Source organism: Paramormyrops kingsleyae, chromosome 10 (assembly GCF_048594095.1).
Source record: "Paramormyrops kingsleyae isolate MSU_618 chromosome 10, PKINGS_0.4, whole genome shotgun sequence".
Classification (NCBI taxonomy): Eukaryota; Metazoa; Chordata; class Actinopteri; order Osteoglossiformes; family Mormyridae; genus Paramormyrops; species Paramormyrops kingsleyae.
Window position 1 is genome coordinate 12,924,743 of NC_132806.1, and position 21,336 is coordinate 12,946,078.

Sequence of the window (21,336 nt, forward strand, 5' to 3'; positions counted from 1 at the left end):
CGCCTTAGCGGGTTTTACACGCTCTGGTGATCAGCGAAGGGGGGGGCGATGATGCCTGAAAAAACTGCGCTGTGATTAATTATTCACATGACCTGCTCGATCACATGGCCCAGTCTGTCACATGACCTCTGGATGCCACAAAAATAAGCATGTCGTGGCAAGCATGCGATTTGATGCTGCTGTTGTGCATTGCACTCGAGGTCCCTCCAGAGGGCATCGCAAACACTCTGAAAGGGGTTTTACAGGCAAATGAGCCCCACTGCGACTGAAGGTCATACCCAATCACAGTGGGCATCTGTCAGGTCAGCCATGCACATTTTTAAGCATGCTTTTAAACCTAATCCCTCCTAACTACACTATTGCAAATGTACAGCGAGACTGCAACTTGAAGAGGTTAAACACAGAGGCGGGCATCTGAGGTAACGTCACAGAGGAACCCAGGCAGAGATCGATATTTGCAGAGAACCTATGGAAGAGAGACAGCCATGCCTGGATGGTCTCGTCCAGAGTGAAGACTCTACCTATGCTCCCGTCAAAGCGGCCAAGCGATCGATAAACACATCAAGTCCATAACAGGGAAGAGCCGGCGAGTTCTAAGAGTCTGGGGTGGGGTGGGAGAGCAAGAAGCCGGTGCACGGGGCGCAAGTCTGACGGCTTCTTCAACGCCGTGGATTCTGATCTTTGGTGGAGAGGGTGAGAAACGCGATCATGAGGAATCTGAGCAAAGACTGGGCACGGAGGACCGTCCCCTATGGGGGAACCCAGCACACTTCGGGGCACAGAGCAGGCCCAGACAAGCCAGAGATGGACAGATGGTTAAATCATTCATTTGCTTTGTTGAGATTTCACCTGGATGGCTTTTATTTCTGCACCTATTCACAGCTCCTCTGGAAAGAATGTAGTATTTAATTCACCCACCGTGCGAAGCCCGCACCCAGCCCCAGCGACCGCGCTGATCGGGACGGGAAAGGAAACTCAGCCGGGGTGAAAATAACAAGCTGATAAAACACGGAGGCTGTGGATATCGACGACAACAACCATAAAGAAACAAGAAAGAAACCGCAACATCTTCCCAATTGCCTGCAAGTAGCAGACAAACACAGTGAGCACTCGGGTTTTACAGGACACCCTCTCAGCTGCGTTACGCCCCGAAGGTCAGGCCAAAGGCTTGCCTTTTGGGAAACACACTCGCTCTGGGCTACGTCATCAGCCATACAGGAGGATGCCTTAGGGCATACTCACACTCGGCCCGGTTGCCTTGCACAGTGCCCGATCGTGTTTGTCCCCCCCCCTCACTCCCCCGCTGGTCTGTGCTCACATTGCACTTAACGATCGTGGCCTGGGCACACTTTCCTCATTACCGTGCAACTTTTTTGTGTTGAAGAAAAATGGAAAGAAAGCGTTATCACACGGTACAATGGAGTTCATGACTAATGTCCTTACTTGGTGTTTATTTGGAGTCATTTAGGGCACAATGACATACAGCCCTCTTACAGATTTATAGAACATGCAATGCAATTTTATCCTGCCGCACGTTTAAGAAGATTTTTACAAAGATAGTCCCGTAATTTAACAAATATCTCAGAGGTTTTGTCTGATGCATCCAGAGGTTCCTGGATATTCTCCTCAGCCCAAATTTCCAGCAAACACTACACCTATCTGCTATTGACGTCCGCATCACTGACGAGATGTTCCGTGCTTGAGTACAGTTAGCAATCATACTAGAATGTGTACCGTATACCGAGTCCAACTGAACTGCTCGAAGAAGTGGGCTTGGGTATGGTTCAGTGTAAATGCACCCTATAGCAGAACGAAAACGGGGGGGGGGGGGTGCAGGAGCAGTCGGACATTGCTGGGGGTTTATCCGTCCCCTCCCACTTTACAGATCTGGGATATGGAGGTTGGTGGCAGACACTGTTTATGGTGGCTAACACCATTAGCATCCTGCTAGCTACATGGGATAGGGGCTAGCATTAAGGACTCACCAGGGAAGCCTTTCATTTCCTCTATACACAAACAAAATCATTCATAACTGTTTCCACGCAACATGGCTGCTAAGGGAGAGAGAACAGAATGAAAACATGAAAGACTGGGAGTAAACAACAAACTCCACATGTAAAATGTGCCGCACATTACATATTAACTTGAGATAGAGCAGAGTGCTCAGGCAGGAAAAGGGTCCTTTCCCTCTAACACCTCTTCTCCATTCCCCACTACATCCTTTCAGCATCCTATTTGCACACAACATACACTAATTACAAATTAATAGTAGATGAGGTCTGTAGTCGTTAGTTTTTCCTTCTGAAAGATGATGTCCATTATGTGCTAATATTACAAACATCGGCCAACATTAAACCCCACGACTCAGATATTCTGCAAAATCTGTCCCAGAGGCTATACCAGCTGCTTAGCTCTACTGCAGAAAACACTGTGAGCATAAAAGGACCCATACCTGTATCTCTGACAGAGCAGCCTTCACCCCCCATACCTGTATCTCTGACAGACCAGCCTTCGCCCCCCATACCTGTATCTCTGACAGACCAGCCTTCGCCCCCCATACCTGTATCTCTGACAGACCAGCCATCGCCCACCATACCTGTATCTCTGACAGACCAGCCTTCGCCCCCCATACCTGTATCTCTGACAGAGCAGCCTTCGCCCCCCATACCTGTATCTCTGACAGACCAGCCTTCGCCCCCCATACCTGTATCTCTGACAGATCACCCTTCACCCCCCCATACCTGTATCTCTGACAGACCAGCCTTCACCCCCCATACCTGTATCTCTGACAGATCACCCTTCACCCCCCCATACCTGTATCTCTGACAGACCAGCCTTCGCCCCGCATACCTGTATCTCTGACAGACCAGCCTTCGCCCCCCATACCTGTATCTCTGACAGACCAGCCATCGCCCACCATACCTGTATCTCTGACAGACCAGCCTTCACCCCCCATACCTGTATCTGACAGACCAGCCTTCACCCCCCATACCTGTATCTCTGACAGACCAGCCTTCGCCCCCCATACCTGTATCTCTGACAGACCAGCCTTCGCCCCCCATACCTGTATCTCTGACAGACCAGCCTTCGCCCCCCATACCTGTATCTCTGACAGACCAGCCATCGCCCACCATACCTGTATCTCTGACAGACCAGCCTTCGCCCCCCATACCTGTATCTCTGACAGAGCAGCCTTCGCCCCCCATACCTGTATCTCTGACAGACCAGCCTTCGCCCCCCATACCTGTATCTCTGACAGATCACCCTTCACCCCCCCATACCTGTATCTCTGACAGACCAGCCTTCACCCCCCATACCTGTATCTCTGACAGATCACCCTTCACCCCCCCATACCTGTATCTCTGACAGACCAGCCTTCGCCCCGCATACCTGTATCTCTGACAGACCAGCCTTCGCCCCCCATACCTGTATCTCTGACAGACCAGCCATCGCCCACCATACCTGTATCTCTGACAGACCAGCCTTCACCCCCCATACCTGTATCTGACAGACCAGCCTTCACCCCCCATACCTGTATCTCTGACAGACCAGCCTTCGCCCCCCATACCTGTATCTCTGACAGACCAGCCTTCGCCCCCCATACCTGTATCTCTGACAGACCAGCCTTCGCCCACCATACCTGTATCTCTGACAGACCAGCCTTCGCCCCCCATACCTGTATCTCTGACAGAGCAGCCTTCGCCCCCCATACCTGTATCTCTGACAGACCAGCCTTCGCCCCCCATACCTGTATCTCTGACAGATCACCCTTCACCCCCCCATACCTGTATCTCTGACAGACCAGCCTTCGCCCCGCATACCTGTATCTCTGACAGACCAGCCTTCGCCCCCCATACCTGTATCTCTGACAGACCAGCCATCGCCCACCATACCTGTATCTCTGACAGACCAGCCTTCACCCCCCATACCTGTATCTGACAGACCAGCCTTCACCCCCCATACCTGTATCTCTGACAGACCAGCCTTCGCCCCCCATACCTGTATCCCTGACAGACCAGCCATCGCCCACCATACCTGTATCTCTGACAGACCAGCCTTCGCCCCCCATACCTGTATCTCTGACAGACCAGCCATCGCCCACCATACCTGTATCTCTGACAGACCAGCCTTCGCCCCCCATACCTGTATCTCTGACAGAGCAGCCTTCGCCCCCCATACCTGTATCTCTGACAGATCACCCTTCACCCCCCCATACCTGTATCTCTGACAGACCAGCCTTCGTCCCCCATACCTGTATCTGACAGACCAGCCTTCACCCCCCATACCTGTATCTCTGACAGACCAGCCTTCGCCCCCCATACCTGTATCTCTGACAGACCAGCCTTCACCCCCCATACCTGTATCTCTGACAGACCAGCCTTCACCCCCCATACCTGTATCTCTGACAGACCAGCCTTCGCCCCCCATACCTGTATCTCTGACAGAGCAGCCTTCACCCCCCATACCTGTATCTCTGACAGACCAGCCTTCACCCCCCATACCTGTATCTCTGACAGATCACCCTTCACCCCCCCATACCTGTATCTCTGACAGACCAGCCTTCACCCCCCATACCTGTATCTGACAGACCAGCCTTCACCCCCCATACCTGTATCTCTGACAGACCAGCCTTCGCCCCCCATACCTGTATCTGACAGACCAGCCTTCGCCCCCCATACCTGTATCTCTGACAGAGCAGCCTTCGCCCCCCATACCTGTATCTCTGACAGACCAGCCTTAATTCCTCTCAATACCTATATCTCTTAACAAAACAGCCTTCATTACTCACAATACCTTTTGTACTTAGAGAACTTTGTTCTCCATTTTATGGCTATTAAGATCCAATCTTAAATAGGCCCACTGATTTTTGCTTGGGAATGAATTTCTCAAGGCACTCAGCAAAGGAACCCTGAGTTGCACAGGAGATGGGGAGTGATAGCGGCCAGCTAGGACCCGGGGGTGGCACAACGCGGGCAGACACAAGCCAAACAGGCCCGCGCCTTGCCACTGATGCTTTTCCGGGCCACCCAGTCGGTACGGAGACGAATCCCACTGACCGACACCTGTTCAGTCCTAACCAGTGTGGTGCCAATTATCTCACCGTCCCCCACGGAGCTCGCAGCGCCTCGCCGCTCTGCCAAGAGTCTGACCAAAATACCAGCTTTAAACCGCCGTCCACTGGGGCTCAAAAGTCCACATCTTTTAATCTGCTGCCTAATAAAGGACAAGGTAACTTTCTTTTTCCCATTTTCTTCCAAAATCCATCGCAGGACGTCTCTCCTTTCCCTACTGCTTAAAAGTACATTACATGTAATGCCTTCTGATGGGAGCAGAGCGGCAATAAAGTCTTTTCAGGATGAAATGGAAATATTACAGAGACGTGGGTGGAAAAGCTGGGTGGAAAAGGAAGGGCGGGATTCAGGTGTGGCGTCGCCGGGATGTTTAAAGCCGGGCTTGTAAGTAGAAACACACGTGTTTGCTTACTCATTTTAAGCACCCAACTGATCACAAATTGGCTTTGCATCACGACTAAATTGAAATTATGGAAATATGGCGCTGTGCTCTAATTTCATAGGACTGAACAACTCTGTAATTGGCGTCGTGCAGAAGTCCGGCCTGAGATTCCCTTAGCGATCGCGTTTTAAAATTGATGTGATACACAGCGGTATTTCAAATCATACACCTCATTTAAAATGGCTGCCATTAAGAGCAGCTGGGCTGGGCCTCGCACAGCAGCCCGGTACCACCGATTCGGAGTGGGACCGTGGCAGTACAATGGAGGGGGGGAGGTCGGGGACCGGAGAAAGCACAGCATCTCAGGGTAGCTCCCACCCCCACCAATAGGAACTGTGTGGAATATGGGCACCTGTACCCGCTGCACATTGTAGGGATAAGGGGGAGTTTTTGGGATGGGGAGGGGGTTTCCATGACTGCTTTCTTGCCTTCAATCTTTCTGGTGGCGACTGTGCCCCCACCCCTCCAATCTCAGTGTCAGACACCTCATCAATAATCTCTGCACTGTTTTGCCAAGTCGACCGACACTGGCACAGAAGCAGGGAAGCGAACCAAATACCACCATTATGCTAGTTAAGCACCCCACCCCAGAATATCTACTGTGGAGGGGGCCCAAGCCTGGAAGCCAGCGCAAAACCCACTTAACATGCAACAACGCTGGCAAGCATCACATACCGGCCATCACATACCGGCCATGGAAGCTACCCCCCCAGCAAAAGGAAAGCGATCCAGACAAAGCAGTGTCATTGTTATGTCTGCTGTTGTTTTTCAAATTATTATTGTGTGTCTATGTTTACTGGATATTCTCACTCTGCAGGCACCATGGTGGGACAGTAGGGGGCGCCCTCCTTAGACTTAGACCAGCAACCTGTGTTTTAGGTTTCATGTGTTAAGCTGTGAATGCAGGCTACCAGCTGGCAGCCCCCCCCCCCCACACCACACCTACACACATTTACACTCCAAATACAAGGTGGAACAAATGGTCTATCTGGGAAGCCCACTCATACACCCCCCCCCCCACCCCAACACCCACAAAGCAGCAGGAACCAGCGGAGGTTCGGTGAGAATGGGGGCGTGTGGTGGAGGTGAAGAGAGGGACAGCTTGGCACCCAGCGGGGAAGCCCCCATCTGACCCAGGGGACATTACTGCTGAGCGTGGCCAAGCACGGAGGGGGGGAGTTAGCCGTACAATAACCAATAACAGCGGGTAATGGGCACCGAGGCCCATCTTCGCTAGCGGCACCATGCACCGTGACAAACAGTGGTCATTACAGGCAGCGAGGAGGGCAGGGGGCCCCAATTCCAGAAAAGGTTATCTAGCTCCTCCTCCTGTAGGCTGCGAGCTGAGCCAGTCCCCCGTGCCCCCCCCCCCCCCCCTGCTCTCCCTGTGCCCCCACCTGCGCCTGGCTAAATTACGAGCCAATTAAAGGTCATCAGTGCTCCAAATGACAGTCCTGCAGAGACGGCTGGTGAGGGAGACAGCACCAACATGAGGTTCTGCCGTGCCTCTCCCCGACCCACGGACAGCCCCCCTGGAGACTGCTGCATCACACAGTGCTGTTTTTTAATCTTTCTGACTTGTGTGCGGGTGGGGGCACAGAAACGGCTGCAGCAGACCATAAGCCTACTCATCTCCATCTCAGCCACCAATCTGCAGACCAGGCGCCCCCTGGTGGCCCGTTCTGAGAACAGCAGGCACCCCTCACTACCTGGTGAGTTTGGGGGGGGGGGGGGGGTAAATCCCTGTCTCAGTGCAATAGCATTTGTCATAAGCACTTTATGCAAGAACAAAAAAGCTGGCAATTCCTGCAGATGGAGGCCATTAACCAAGTCTCTGTGCCCATGATCAGAAGGTCGCCAGTTCAATCCCCGGCCTCAGCAAAATACTAACATGTGCGTGGGCCCATGAACAAAGCCCCTTAACCCCCAGCTGCTGGGGCACCACACGTAGGCTGACCCTGCTCCATAACATCCAAGCTATGGATGGTAAGATGGGGTAGGCAAAGACAAGAAATCCAGCGTACCTGTACATGTGCAAATAGCAAATAAAGGATTTATCATTTATCACTGTCTAACCTGGTAAGACAAAAGGGCCACAGGACCCCCCCAGGGCAGGGAGGGAGGACAGAGTCTGTCACACACATAGGCTCCCTCTATGAGCCACATCCGGGTGGCAGATTTATCTCACCTGGATCAGGGACTCGCTGAGTCGCTGCTCATCCACCTCCAGGACGATGTCCCGGATCTCCTCGTAGGGAAGCCGGAAAGAGCCCAGGAAGATTGCTGTAGGAAAGGAGAGGGTGACCGAGTCATTTATGTTGTCTGGATGGAGAGGGTGACCGAGTCATTTATGCTGTTTGTATGGAGAGGGTGACCGAGTCATTTATGCTGTCAGGATGGAGAGGGTGACCGAGTCATTTATGCTGTCTGGATGGAGAGGGTGACCGAGTCATTTATGCTGTCTGGATGGAGAGGGTGACGGAGTCATTTATGCTGTCTGGATGGAGAGGGTGACCGAGTCATTTATGCTGTCTGTATGGAGAGGGTGACCGAGTCATTTATGCTGTCTGGATGGAGAGGCTGACCGAGTCATTTATGCTGTCTGGATGGAGAGGGTGACCGAGTCATTTATGCTGTCTGGATGGAGATGGTGACCGAGTCATTTATCCTGTTGGGATGGAGAGGGTGACAGAGTCATTTATGCTGTTTGTATGGAGAGGGTGACCGAGTCATTTATGCTGTCTGGATGGAGAGGGTGACCGAGTCATTTATGCTGTTTGGATGGAGAGGGTGACCGAGTCATTTATCCTGTTGGGATGGAGAGGGTGACCGAGTCATTTATGCTGATTGTATGGAGAGGGTGACCGAGTCATTTATGCTGTTTGTATGGAGAGGGTGACCGAGTCATTTATGCTGTCTGGATGGAGAGGGTGACCGAGTCATTTATGCTGTCTGGATGGAGAGGGTGACCGAGTCATTTATGCTGTTTGGATGGAGAGGGTGACCGACTCATTTATGCTGTCTGGATGGAGATGGTGACCGAGTCATTTATGCTGTTTGTATGGAGAGGGTGACCGAGTCATTTATGCTGTTTGTATGGAGATGGTGACCGAGTCATTTATGCTGTCTGGATGGAGAGGGTGACCGAGTCATTTATGCTGTCTGGATGGAGAGGGTGACCGACTCATTTATGCTGTCTGGATGGAGATGGTGACCGACTCATTTATGCTGTCTGGATGGAGAGGGTGACCGAGTCATTTATGCTGTCTGTATGGAGAGGGTGACCGAGTCATTTATGCTGTCTGTATGGAGATGGTGACCGACTCATTTATGCTGTCTGTATGGAGATGGTGACCGACTCATTTATGCTGTCTGGATGGAGAGGGTGACCGAGTCATTTATGCTGTCTGTATGGAGAGGGTGACCGAGTCATTTATGCTGTCTGGATGGAGAGGGTGACAGAGTCATTTATGCTGTCTGGATGGAGAGGGTGACCGAGTCATTTATGCTGTTTGTATGGAGATGGTGACCGAGTCATTTATGCTGTTTGTATGGAGATGGTGACCGAGTCATTTATGCTGTTTGCATGGAGAGGGTGACCGAGTCATTTATGCTGTTTGCATGGAGAGGGTGACCGAGTCATTTATGCTGTTTGCATGGAGAGGGTGACCGAGTCATTTATGCTGTTTGCATGGAGATGGTGACCGAGTCATTTATGCTGTTTGTATGGAGATGGTGACCGAGTCATTTATGCTGTTTGTATGGAGAGGGTGACCGAGTCATTTATGCTGTTTGTATGGAGAGGGTGACCGAGTCATTTATGCTGTTTGTATGGAGAGGGTGACCGAGTCATTTATGCTGTCTGGATGGAGATGGTGACCGACTCATTTATGCTGTCTGGATGGAGAGGGTGACAGAGTCATTTATGCTGTCTGGATGGAGAGGGTGACCGAGTCATTTATGCTGTTTGTATGGAGAGGGTGACCGAGTCATTTATGCTGTCTGGATGGAGATGGTGACCGACTCATTTATGCTGTCTGGATGGAGAGGGTGACCGAGTCATTTATGCTGTCTGGATGGAGAGGGTGACAGAGTCATTTATGCTGTCTGGATGGAGAGGGTGACCGAGTCATTTATGCTGTGTGTATGGAGAGGGTGACCGAGTCATTTATGCTGTTTGTATGGAGAGGGTGACCGAGTCATTTATGCTGTCTGTATGGAGAGGGTGACCGAGTCATTTATGCTGTCTGGATGGAGAGGGTGACCGAGTCATTTATGCTGTCTGTATGGAGAGGGTGACCGAGTCATTTATGCTGTTTGGATGGAGAGGGTGACCGAGTCATTTATGCTGTCTGAATGGAGAGGGTGACCGAGTCATTTATGCTGTTTGTATGGAGAGGGTGACCGAGTCATTTATGCTGTCTGAATGGAGAGGGTGACCGACTCATTTATGCTGTTTGTATGGAGAGGGTGACCGAGTCATTTATGCTGTCTGGATGGAGAGGGTGACCGACTCATTTATGCTGTTTGTATGGAGAGGGTGACCCAGTCATTTATGCTGTTTGTATGGAGAGGGTGACCGAGTCATTTTCACTGTTTGTATGGAGAGGGTGACCGAGTCATTTATGCTGTCTGGATGGAGAGGGTGACCGACTCATTTATGCTGTCTGTATGGAGAGGGTGACCGAGTCATTTATGCTGTCTGGATGGAGAGGGTGACCGAGTCATTTATGCTGTTTGTATGGAGAGGGTGACCGAGTCATTTATGCTGTTTGTATGGAGAGGGTGACCAAGTCATTTATGCTGTCTGGATGGAGAGGGTGACCGAGTCATTTATGCTGTTTGTATGGAGAGGGTGACCGAGTCATTTATGCTGTCTGGATGGAGAGGGTGACCGAGTCATTTATGCTGTTTGTATGGAGAGGGTGACCGAGTCATTTATGCTGTTTGGATGGAGAGGGTGACCGAGTCATTTATGCTGTCTGGATGGAGATGGTGACCGAGTCATTTATGCTGTTTGTATGGAGAGGGTGACCGAGTCATTTATGCTGTTTGTATGGAGAGGGTGACCGAGTCATTTATGCTGTTTGTATGGAGAGGGTGACCGAGTCATTTATGCTGTTTGTATGGAGAGGGTGACCGAGTCATTTATGCTGTCTGGATGGAGAGGGTGACCGAGTCATTTATGCTGTTTGTATGGAGAGGGTGACCGAGTCATTTATGCTGTTTGTATGGAGAGGGTGACCGAGTCATTTATGCTGTTTGGATGGAGATGGTAACTGAGTCATTTTCGCCAATTGGATGGAGAAGGTAATCAAATCATTTTCACTGTAGGAATGGGAAGGATGATCGAGTCATTTTTGCTGGTTGGATGGAGAGACTGACATTGTCATTTTTTCGATGCAGATGACCAAGTCATTTTTGCTTTTTGGATGAAGTGGGTAACAGTGTCATTTTGGCTGTAGGAACAGCGAGGGTGACCGAGTAATTTTCACTGTAGGAATGGCAAAGGTGATGGAGTCATTTTTGCTGTTTGAATGGAGAGGGTGACCGAGTCATTTATGCTGTTTGTATGGAGAGGGTGACCGAGTCATTTATGCTGTCTGGATGTAGAGGGTGACCGAGTCATTTATGCTGCTTGGATGGAGAGGGTGAACGAGTCATTTATGCTGTCTGGATGGAGAGGGTGACCGAGTCATTTATGCTGTTTGGATGGAGATGGTGACCGAGTCATTTATGCTGCTTGGATGGAGAGGGTGACCGAGTCATTTATGCTGTTTGGATGGAGAGGGTAACAGAGTCATTTTCCCTGTTTGGATGGAGATGGTAACTGAGTCATTTTCGCTGTAGGGATGGAAATGGTGATTGAGTCATTTTCGCCAATTGGATGGAGAAGGTAATCAAATCATTTTCACTGTAGGAATGGGAAGGATGATCGAGTCATTTTTGCTGGTTGGATGGAGAGACTGACATTTTCATTTTTTCGATGCAGATGACCAAGTCATTTTTGCTTTTTGGATGAAGTGGGTAACAGTGTCATTTTGGCTGTAGGAACAGCGAGGGTGACCGAGTAATTTTCACTGTAGGAATGGCAAAGGTGATGGAGTCATTTTTGCTGTTTGAATGGAGAGGGTGACTGAGTCATTTTCACTGTAGAACAGAGAGGGTGACAGAGTCATTTTAGCTGCATGACCTGAGATGGTGACTGGGTCATTTTCACTGTAGGAACGGACAGGGTGACCGAGTCATTTTCGCTATTTGGATAGAGAGGGTGACAGTGTCATTTTCACTGGTTGGAGGTAGAGGGTGACTAAGTCATGTCCCCTTTTTTCATTCAACAACATTTGGCTCACACTGGTCTTCAGACAGAATTTCCAGAACACAGGCTATGACACATAAGCACACACACGTAGGGCAGAGGTATTCTCTAAAGAATAGGGGGCTTGGGGGGGGGGAGGGGTGATCTGCTCCAGAGCAGACATGCATCACATGTCTCACACGCTCAGGTGCTTGAGCAAGCAAGTACCATGGGGGGGTGGGTGGGGGATTTAGGCTCCAGGGACTACAGTTTGACAACCTGGACATGTTTATGTATCTAGGAGGTCGTGAGGGTGTCCAGACTGTGAGGGGGTTTCCTGTTCCCTCACACCGATATCACCCCCCCGGCTTGCCCTCTACAGTCCACTCTCCAGAGCTATATTAAGAAGGAACACCATGCAGAGGAAGCAGATAAAATAATAATACATTTTTCACATTTGTATTTCATTTTCTTGTCTCTTGATTACTTAATTGGGAAACTTCGCTGGGTGAAATCCAGACTGGCACCTCCTGTCCTCTCACAGGGTGAGGCGCTCACGGGTGACATCGCCGAAGTTTGCGTCTTGGAGGGCCGTTACATCATCTGTTGACCAATTAGCATAATTTACACTTTCAGAGTGAAAAGCTTCACTTTTTCTCGCCACAACAGATGAGCGTTATTATTTTTCCTGTACTTCCATCGGAAATTCATTAGGCCTTCTGCTTGTTTATTGGAACACTTTCCGGCATGTTCTAATGACAGGAATTGGATCTGTGTGTTCTAACAAAGGGCCGGTGAGACAGCAGGGCGCTGAAAGTTTGGAGAACATGGTCTTCTGAAAGTAGGAGCGTTTACAAGAACAACAAGCTGTATCTGACTGATGTAAGACTCTCAGGCTTGGGGTCTGCAGCCTATCGGAGTCCCCCCACCCCTGATCTGCCACATCTCTAGGCAGAGTGGAATGGAGGCAAAAACTAAATCTGTTTTTATAAGCAGGCCAGTGGGATGTGGTGCTCAGTCAAATCAGAGCGGGGGAGGGTTGGGGCATAAGTGCATCTCACAGAGTTTGACCACTCTGATGATGGGGGGTGGGGCAGTGACATGGTGGTAGTTATCTTTCATTAAGGCTCCCTGGTTGTGTAGCTCCCATCCCAAAACACCGCCCCCACCCCCCTGCCCCCGCCTGTACCCAGAACTCTAGAGGTGGGTTCAAAGCATGTCAAGGAGTCCAGGACGAGATCCAAAAAAAAGTTTTCAGTTGCAGGACTTTGGGGCCTGAGGGTTTTGATATGTGCTTATTCCGGCACTGCGGGAACACTGCGTTTACCTGAGGTCACAGAGGGTTTCACCCTGGAGGGGGCGGGGGGGGGGGGCTGGGGGTGGAAATGCTTTCTCATGCTCTCTCATCCGTCAGCTGCATGACAGGCCAGTGTTGCCAGTCAAGGATGCATTAATTCACACACACACTTTCTGAGGACAAGTATTGAGGTTTTGCCACATGCCCGGCTCTTTCTGGCATATTCAGAGGGAGCCGCCAAGGGCGGCACGTCCGTGATCAATGGCCGATTGACAGGCGTCGATTGAAGGGTTTACGCCAAAGCTGTGACCACAAGGCTGACCCTGTCCCCACCCCTCGAGAGAACCGCACTCTTCTGAGGAATTACAATTTTATCATCTTTTGGAAAAGCTGAGCTATATTCCAAATCATCTCTTATGGTGACGTTGGTGCAGGTGACCGGGGCATGGTCTGGGGAGATCACGACCGTCTGTAAGGTGTGTGGGAGAACGCCTGGATGCTGTGTGTACCCTGCTCCACCACGCGAGATTAGAGACGTTCGCCGTCCGGACCCGGAACAGCAGGACCCTCCATCTGATGGGGAATAGGCCTGTGGATACGGCAACGGCCAAGCAGGCGGATTAGCAGCTGAAGCGAGTGCCAGAAGGGTCTTGCTGTGGAACCTCATCAACGCTGTGATGCTCCCATATAATGTGCAGCTGTATAAAACGGTCAGTCTCTTCAGATTGCTAAACAAGCGTAAATGTGAGACCCCCTACGTGGATATGCAGGACTGACACAGGCCGAAAGCAGACACCAGAGAGAGACTGCCGGTCACAGGCGGAAAGGGGCAGGTGGGGGGGGGGCTAATGCAGACATCGCTAATGCGCACAGCATAGCAACCAAGCAGAACTGAAAGGAAAACAAAAGAGTGTGACATAGGAGAGTGCGTCACACAGCGGAGGCTGGGAAGGGCCCTCCGAGGCCGAGAGAGACCGCCGGTGAGATCAAAGCCCGGCATGTGTCCATGATCATGCGTGTCCCGGCATGTGACTGCCATCGCGGTGCCCCCCCTCGGTATGTAACTGGAGGTCAAACCCTGGGGCGGAGGGGCAGGGTGGCAGTCGGTGCTGCAGCATTTCAGGTCTTTATCTCCCATCTCTCCTTAGACGTTTCATTAAGGCCATTTTAGCAAGCTTGGTGTCGACTGCTGGATCGTGCGATTCACTGCTCTGGAGAAAGGCGGTGGGGGGGGGGGGGGTGTCACAGGAAGGTGACGGCGGGCCTTACATAGGCTGTCTGACCATACATACATAGGTTCTGGGCCGTCTTGCCGTCCAGGATGCGCAGCTCTCTTGCCTTCTTCTTAAACTGCGCCACCTTCTTGTCGTCGGTCTCGTCAACATCCTTTTTCACTGTGGGGGGGGGGGGGGGGGGGAGGCAGAGAGAGGGAGACTGCTCAGTACCCTTGATGTCCATAGCAGCGGGGACCCACAGAGGCTTTCAGTGTTTATGCACATCAGGCTGATAAACCCCCCCCCCGAAATGTGCGGAGTGACGTGGATATAACAAGGGAAAGGAGGAGGAGGAGAGACAGATGGGAGAGGTGGTGTGGGGGGGGCAGAAACACGAGTCATTCAGCCTGGGAGCTGCCAGGGTCTGGGTGTGTCACCTGGGATGGGGGAGGAGGGGTGTAAGTAAGGGTAAGAAGGCACTGGTTCAGGAAATATCCCCTTACCCCCCCTCGCCCTTGCATCCAATTTCCATCCCCCCCACCCCAAAAAAAAAAGGCAGGTAAAGGGCACAAGGTGGACTGGGCCTCAGGAATAACCACAATGTAACACACACACACACACACACACACACACACACACACACACACAGGAGGCATGTTGAGATGAGCCCCCCTATCAGGACCTGTTTCTGGATGGTCACTCTGTGAGAATCACCATAAGACCCCCCCCCTCCCCCAGGACCACACTCAGCTGGGGAATTGTCACTACGCAGCGCCTGCATGTTTTAGCCAGAGTGCACTTTCTGAGAACCTTGTCGTTAAATCGCCAACCCCCACCCCGTATGGATCCACACCCCAGTGCTCGCTCCGCGGGGCAGGCGTGCCACAGGGGCCACACTGGCTAAAGGTGGACACCTCCCTCTGGACCCCCAGCAGCTGGTTTGCAGGAGAGCAGTGTGTCATGGCTACGGGAAGCCGTTTCAAAGCCATGTGACCCCAGGGAAGGAGCAGGATGGCGGGGGAAGCTCACACAGCGTGTCAGCCTCTGGCTGGGGGGGCTGTTTGGGAAACAGAGCAGGCCCTCCTCCCTCTCAATCCCGCTCTCGTCAGGCGACACCGTGTTCTCAGCAGGCCCCCATCCACACATCCCTCATCACTCCATTAGACGCCACCCCCCCCCATCCCCATCACCTGTGATTCATCGGAAAATCTGTCCAATAATAAAAAAGTGACACCTCTCTGACTGGAGGTAACTCACCAATCGTTGAGCTCTCATGTGGAGCTGAACCTACCCCCCCCCCCCCCCCCCAAAGCATTGCTGGAATGGCTCAGACAGCTTGGTGGGGGGCCTGAACTACAAGCCATGGTTCACATGTTCCACCGACAGTTCTGGCCTCATACTTTTCACTGACAGGAACATTCTGAAAACGTGGATGCCAGAGTTACGTATCACCATGGTGATGCGGAGTGTGGCCACCGGGGGGGCCAGAGATCCACGTCAGGATGGGGCCACCACCATCAAGCCCACCCCTCACCCTTACTGTGCAGCCACAGGTGAGGGTGGGTCCCAGCCAACGTACGGCGTAGGGGAGTCAAATACGATTACAGTCCCGTCCTCTCGCTCACACTGCCTCTGAGTGGAGAATGTTACCCACCGGCTGCTATACAAGGCCTCCCCAAGGCCACACCCCCACGCATCCGGGGAGAAGGATTACACAAGGACACAGGAGCATTCAGATCCAAGACCAAGAAGCATATTCACTTAAAGGCTAAGAGGTCTCTCAAAAATCATCCCACCAGCCAGGGGTGCGGTAAGTGTGAAAGTTAGAACGATTCCAGGGGACCTGGGTGACAGGGGGCCTAGAAAATTTGGAAAATAACTGGATTGGTCTGGACTGGGGGGGGGTTGAATATGATATGCCTCCATGGGGCCCAAAATCTCTAGAAACACCCCTGCCACGAGCCTTTGGCCAGCGGGAAACGGCCACAGGCGAGCCGGTAAATCTGGGATGGGGCTCGATCAAAGACTGCAGACATTAACTCCATTTAAATAAACTCGATGTCTTTGATCACTTCCCGTCCATTAACATGGCAGCACGCGTGGCATGAAAGGGGATTTTCAAAATATTTACCCAACAGGGGAGGTCATTTTGTGTCGATGGAAATCAGGCAGGCAGAATTCACACACGTCGGCTTAAGTGACATGAACTATTAAGGAATATCGACTTAGGAAGTTGAGCCAGTTAAACGGACTCAGGAAGCCTATCACACGCTGATGGTGCTCAGCTGTTCGCCCTGTGGCAGACCCTGCCTTTGATTAAAAATCACAACCGGCATAACCACCCACCACACCCCCCAGATGGATATTTATACAAGTGGGAGATTCCCGTGAATCATCGCTGGAGGAGAGGGTGGAGGGCCCAAAAAACTGTGACATGTTCCCTTCTGGACTCCAGCTGAAGGGTGGCAGAGGGGATAACATGGCTCCAAATTTGCCCACCCATGGTCCGCTGGATAGAATCAAGACAGTAATGTGGAGTAGAGATGGTCTCCTCAGATGATGATGAAGAACCTTTATGGAAGTCTCAGGAAGACTCCAAACGCTCACAGTTTAAGAGTGCTTTCATCCACTGCTGCCCCCCCACCGCGTAGCCACGGCGACCCATCCCGTCTCTCCATACCCCGCTGAGTTGATTGCACCATCTTTGCTGTGATCCGTGCTGTGCCGTTGTTCCTGGCTGCCTCCGCGTCCCAAACGGGGCCGTCGGCAAGGCGTGACTGCTGCTGTGTGTTAGGAGGGCCATGTGGCCCTGGCACTGACCGCACTCAGAAAGGGACGTTAATCACTGCACCCGATGCTGGGGAATACCACACCTCCTCCCGCGTTGGGACACCGCGTGATAGAGACCGACGTCTGCTGCTCTCAGATGCCCCAGAATGATTCAAGGCTGTCGATACTGGGTTGATCGCAGGAATTCAGGACACGCATGACCACCCACGTGGCACCAACTGCACATTACAGTTTTTACCAGTGGTGCACTGATTTGGGAATTTTGACTGAAAACGATACCCGGTGTATCTTCATCTAACATCACAACCTTTGAGCTCCACAAATCTGCAATGAAACTTATTTCAGTGATGCCACTTCTTTAGATCCCATGATTGTGTGCATCATCTATATCATACAACACAGATAGTGAAAAACAAGTCTAGTAGACAGAGAACGAGTACTGGCCAATAACAATACAATAACCGATATATTGTGCGTCTCTGGTTGCCACTTCCTCAGCGCCCCTGTATAAGTGCTGCCCCCACAATCGACCGGCCTGCTGCCATTTAGTGTCAGTAAGCAAGACTGTTTGCCCTCAGCCAATGATGACCCAACAGACGTGTTTGAAGTCAGGGAGTGACGGATAAACGGCGGCAGTGACCCCATCAGCCGCTCACCAGGCTCAGTGCGGTTCCCTCTCGCACCCTATACCCAATTTGTCATCTTGTTATAAACCACCAACAGCCCCTTCCCCCCCCCCCCGTGCACGCGCGCGTGCGAGCGAGGCGGCCCACCATCTCTACGACGTGCTTCAGTTCTCAAAGAGCTAGCCCTCTTCCCTTTTCACTCAAGCTGCCGAAATTGCTTTCCATTCTTTCAGCCGGCTTTCAACGAATAAACACGGTCAGCGGGAAAAGAAAACGAAAAAGAAAGGGCGAGACGAGAAGAAAGACAGGAGGGAATAAAGTGCGCAAAGTGAACCACACCAGTGCATGAAAGCCTTTCAGATAAGTGGCTGGCGTGAAATGCAGGCCGCGTGCTGTAGGTCAGCCCGGGGATTCTCATTACGCGTCTCGAAAATTAGTGACTGCTACTCATTCATCAGCAGAGAATCTATCATTAGGGGAGCAATTCTGAGATTTCTTCTTACCGGCCTTAAGAGAAGCTTCTTGTTTATTGATGTAAAAAGATTTGTGATAAATACCTGTTGGCGTCTCAATGGGCTGTAATTCAATTCCACTCTGACGGCTTTCGCGTGTCAAGTCATTAGCGGCTCGCTAACGACGCCCTCGTTACCGACCGACCTTCACGCTGATCGCCTACTTAGCCAGGGCGGCCAAACTTCAAAACCGGGAGGGGGGCAGAGAAGGATGAAATCACAACCTTGGGCGGGGAGGGGGGGTTGTTTGCAATTATAATCATCCATAATGATAACAAGATGTGCTCAACAATAATGATGATGATCTCGTCAGTGATCAGTCAGACCACGGGAAAACCAGCCTCGCATCCTCACTAAGAGGGGAGAGGTCATCTGCCCACCACTGCGATTGGCTCCCGCCATGCTTGCCGACAGCGCCAAGCGGTGACCTCTGACCCCTTAACTGCGCCTGTAGGAGTGGATTCGTCCCAGCTGCTGTGGACACAGCTGACGCTGGATGGAAGCCCAGTAGGGCACCGGCGTCCTCGTCCTACCGCCGGACGACCTTGACGCCGGGATGGAACACGTTTCTATCCCTCCTCGGGGGCGTGCCCGCGCCAGGGCTGCAAAAGGTCTGGATATCCTGCGTTTATACTCGCTGGAAGCTGTGCCACCCGGTCCTCCTCCTCTGAGGGAACACGTACAGATATATTAAAATGCTTTCTGGGACAGACGAGGAGCACGGTGCCAGGATGGAGTGCTGAGTTCCCCACGTGAACATCGGCCACGCATGGCATTCACTGTGTAGCCCTCATCACCTGTGCTAGGATGTCAAACCCGGGTTCAGTTGGGCCTGATGGGACGGCACGGTTTAACCCGAAGCACTGGGCAGGATGCCGCTCAGTTGCGTCACGATTGGGCTGCCAGCCCATGCTCGTTAATCCGGCTGAAGAGAGAAGGTACTGGTAATACACAGATTGGGCCTGACAGGCGTTTGCCTCGGACCGCACTGCTGCTGACGTGACCCATTAGACGTGCGCGGCTGACAGCGATCGGCAAGAGAGCCCCCCCCCCCCCCCCACCTCTAGTACAGTGTCCATTATCTCTGCCCCCCCTCCCCAACCTGTAAGCGTGGTCAGCTGCCTCCTGCATCTCCACTCGGGATGCGAGGCACGGATTTCAGCGCTGGTCGGCCGGCCGGCCTCATACTGGCCGTCCCGGAGGTCCCCATTAGGCTCCGCCCTGACAGTGTGCTTGTCCGCCGTCGACGGCATCCAGCCCCCCTTCTTGACCACGTCTCTCTGTTTTCTATCAAACACTCACCCAATTCTCTCTAGTTGCTCTGATCTCCAGTATTCCAGTTCTTTCTGGGCCGCCAGTCTGTCTCGCAAATGACCACGGAAGGGGTGGGGGGGGTGGGCCGGCTGTTGGCAGCACAACAGAAAATGCATGTCCCAGCATCCTGGGTGGTGTCCGTCCATTCAATTCTGTTTATTTTTCTATAGACCCCCACCATACTGTACAAAAGCACTCAAAGATCCGACAACAGACCAATGTCATGAGAGTTCACGTTAGGCAGTATTAAAAGTCTGAGAGGTTCACCCCCCCCCCCCTCCCCACCACATGGCCGTGCTCACATTACGCGGGTCAGCAGCGTCGGCAAAACAGGCCCATTTCCCAGCTTGTTACAGGTACCATTAAGCTACCGGAAGCGGGTCACACAAGTGGAACGGATCATCAGCATCAGCTGAGAATTCACTCATCCCCAGAGTGAAATGAAAGTGAATTAGGCAAATACAAGAATCTCATTCGCAAAAGAATTTTCATTTCCTTCCTCTGTTTGCATTTTTCCCCATAATGCTCTATATGCACCCCCATCTCTCCCTAAGCGAGACGCCTATCCTGAGGGTCATACTGAGAGCACTGCGCCCATTCCGACTGAGTGCAGCACTGATATCAAGGGACCGACTCCAGCACAGATACTAGGGATGCACTGATACTGATGTCCGATACTGATATGGGATATTAGTCTGATTCTGACTCAAATAGCTGGATTGGGTATTGGTGACAATGGGGTTGATCTATGGGACCGATCTATTCAGTTCAATTCTATGGTATTTTATGTTTACATCCACTGTGTACTACCTCATGTCAACAATGTGTGGTAGACCTGTACATTTTGCTAGAAGGAGCGATACCATAGCAGTGAGGTAGCTACATTCAGCAATTTGGAGTTATTTCATGCTTGAAGTTGTTGTTATACTGGCCAAACCTAAATAACAGTCCTGGTAATAAATTTGTCTTCATGAAAATAATGTGTTCAAGTACAAATATGTAGGTAAAATTGGTAACTGTGGTATAAATGAGTTACTGCACTTCAAGCTGTGCAATATACACTCACCTAAATGATTATTAGGAACACCTGTTCAATTTCTCATTAATGCAATTATCTAATCAACCAATCACATGGCAGTTGCTTCAATGCATTTAGGGGTGTGGTCCTGGTCAAGACAATCTCCTGAACTCCAAACTGAATGTCAGAATGGGAAAGAAAGGTGATTTAAGCAATTTTGAGCGTGGCATGGTTGTTGGTGCCAGACGGGCCGGTCTGAGTATTTCACAATCTGCTCAGTTACTGGGATTTTCACGCACAACCATTTCTAGGGTTTACAAAGAATGGTGTACAAAGGGAAAAACATCCAGTATGCGGCAGTCCTGTGGGCGAAAATGCCTTGTTGATGCTAGAGGTCAGAGGAGAATGGGCCGACTGATTCAAGCTGATAGAAGAGCAACTTTGACTGAAATAACCACTCGTTACAACCGAGGTATGAAGCAAAGCATTTGTGAAGCCACAACACGCACAACCTTGAGGCGGATGGGCTACAACAGCAGAAGACCCCACCGGGTACCACTCATCTCCACTACAAATAGGAAAAAGAGGCTACAATTTGCACAAGCTCACCAAAATTGGACAGTTGAAGACTGGAAAAATGTTGCCTGGTCTGATGAGTTTCGATTTCTGTTGAGACATTCAAATGGTAGAGTCAGAATTTGGCGTAAACAGAATGAGAACATGGATCCATCATGTCTTGTTACCACTGTGCAG

General features: G+C 51.4%; 1 protein-coding gene across 3 annotated transcripts in view; it reads right to left on the bottom strand.

The window, feature by feature from the left end:
• The window catches only part of diaph2 (diaphanous-related formin 2), a 277,431-nt gene that overhangs the window by 114,605 nt on the left and 141,490 nt on the right, over positions 1 to 21,336 (bottom strand). For all 3 annotated transcript variants that reach the window (XM_072717314.1, XM_072717315.1, XM_072717316.1), the window contains 2 exons: positions 14,402 to 14,503; positions 7,703 to 7,797 (listed from right to left, as the gene is read on the bottom strand). In XM_072717314.1, the coding sequence (XP_072573415.1) occupies positions 7,703 to 7,797; positions 14,402 to 14,503 (197 nt within the window). The remainder of the gene's footprint in view (positions 1 to 7,702; positions 7,798 to 14,401; positions 14,504 to 21,336) is intronic.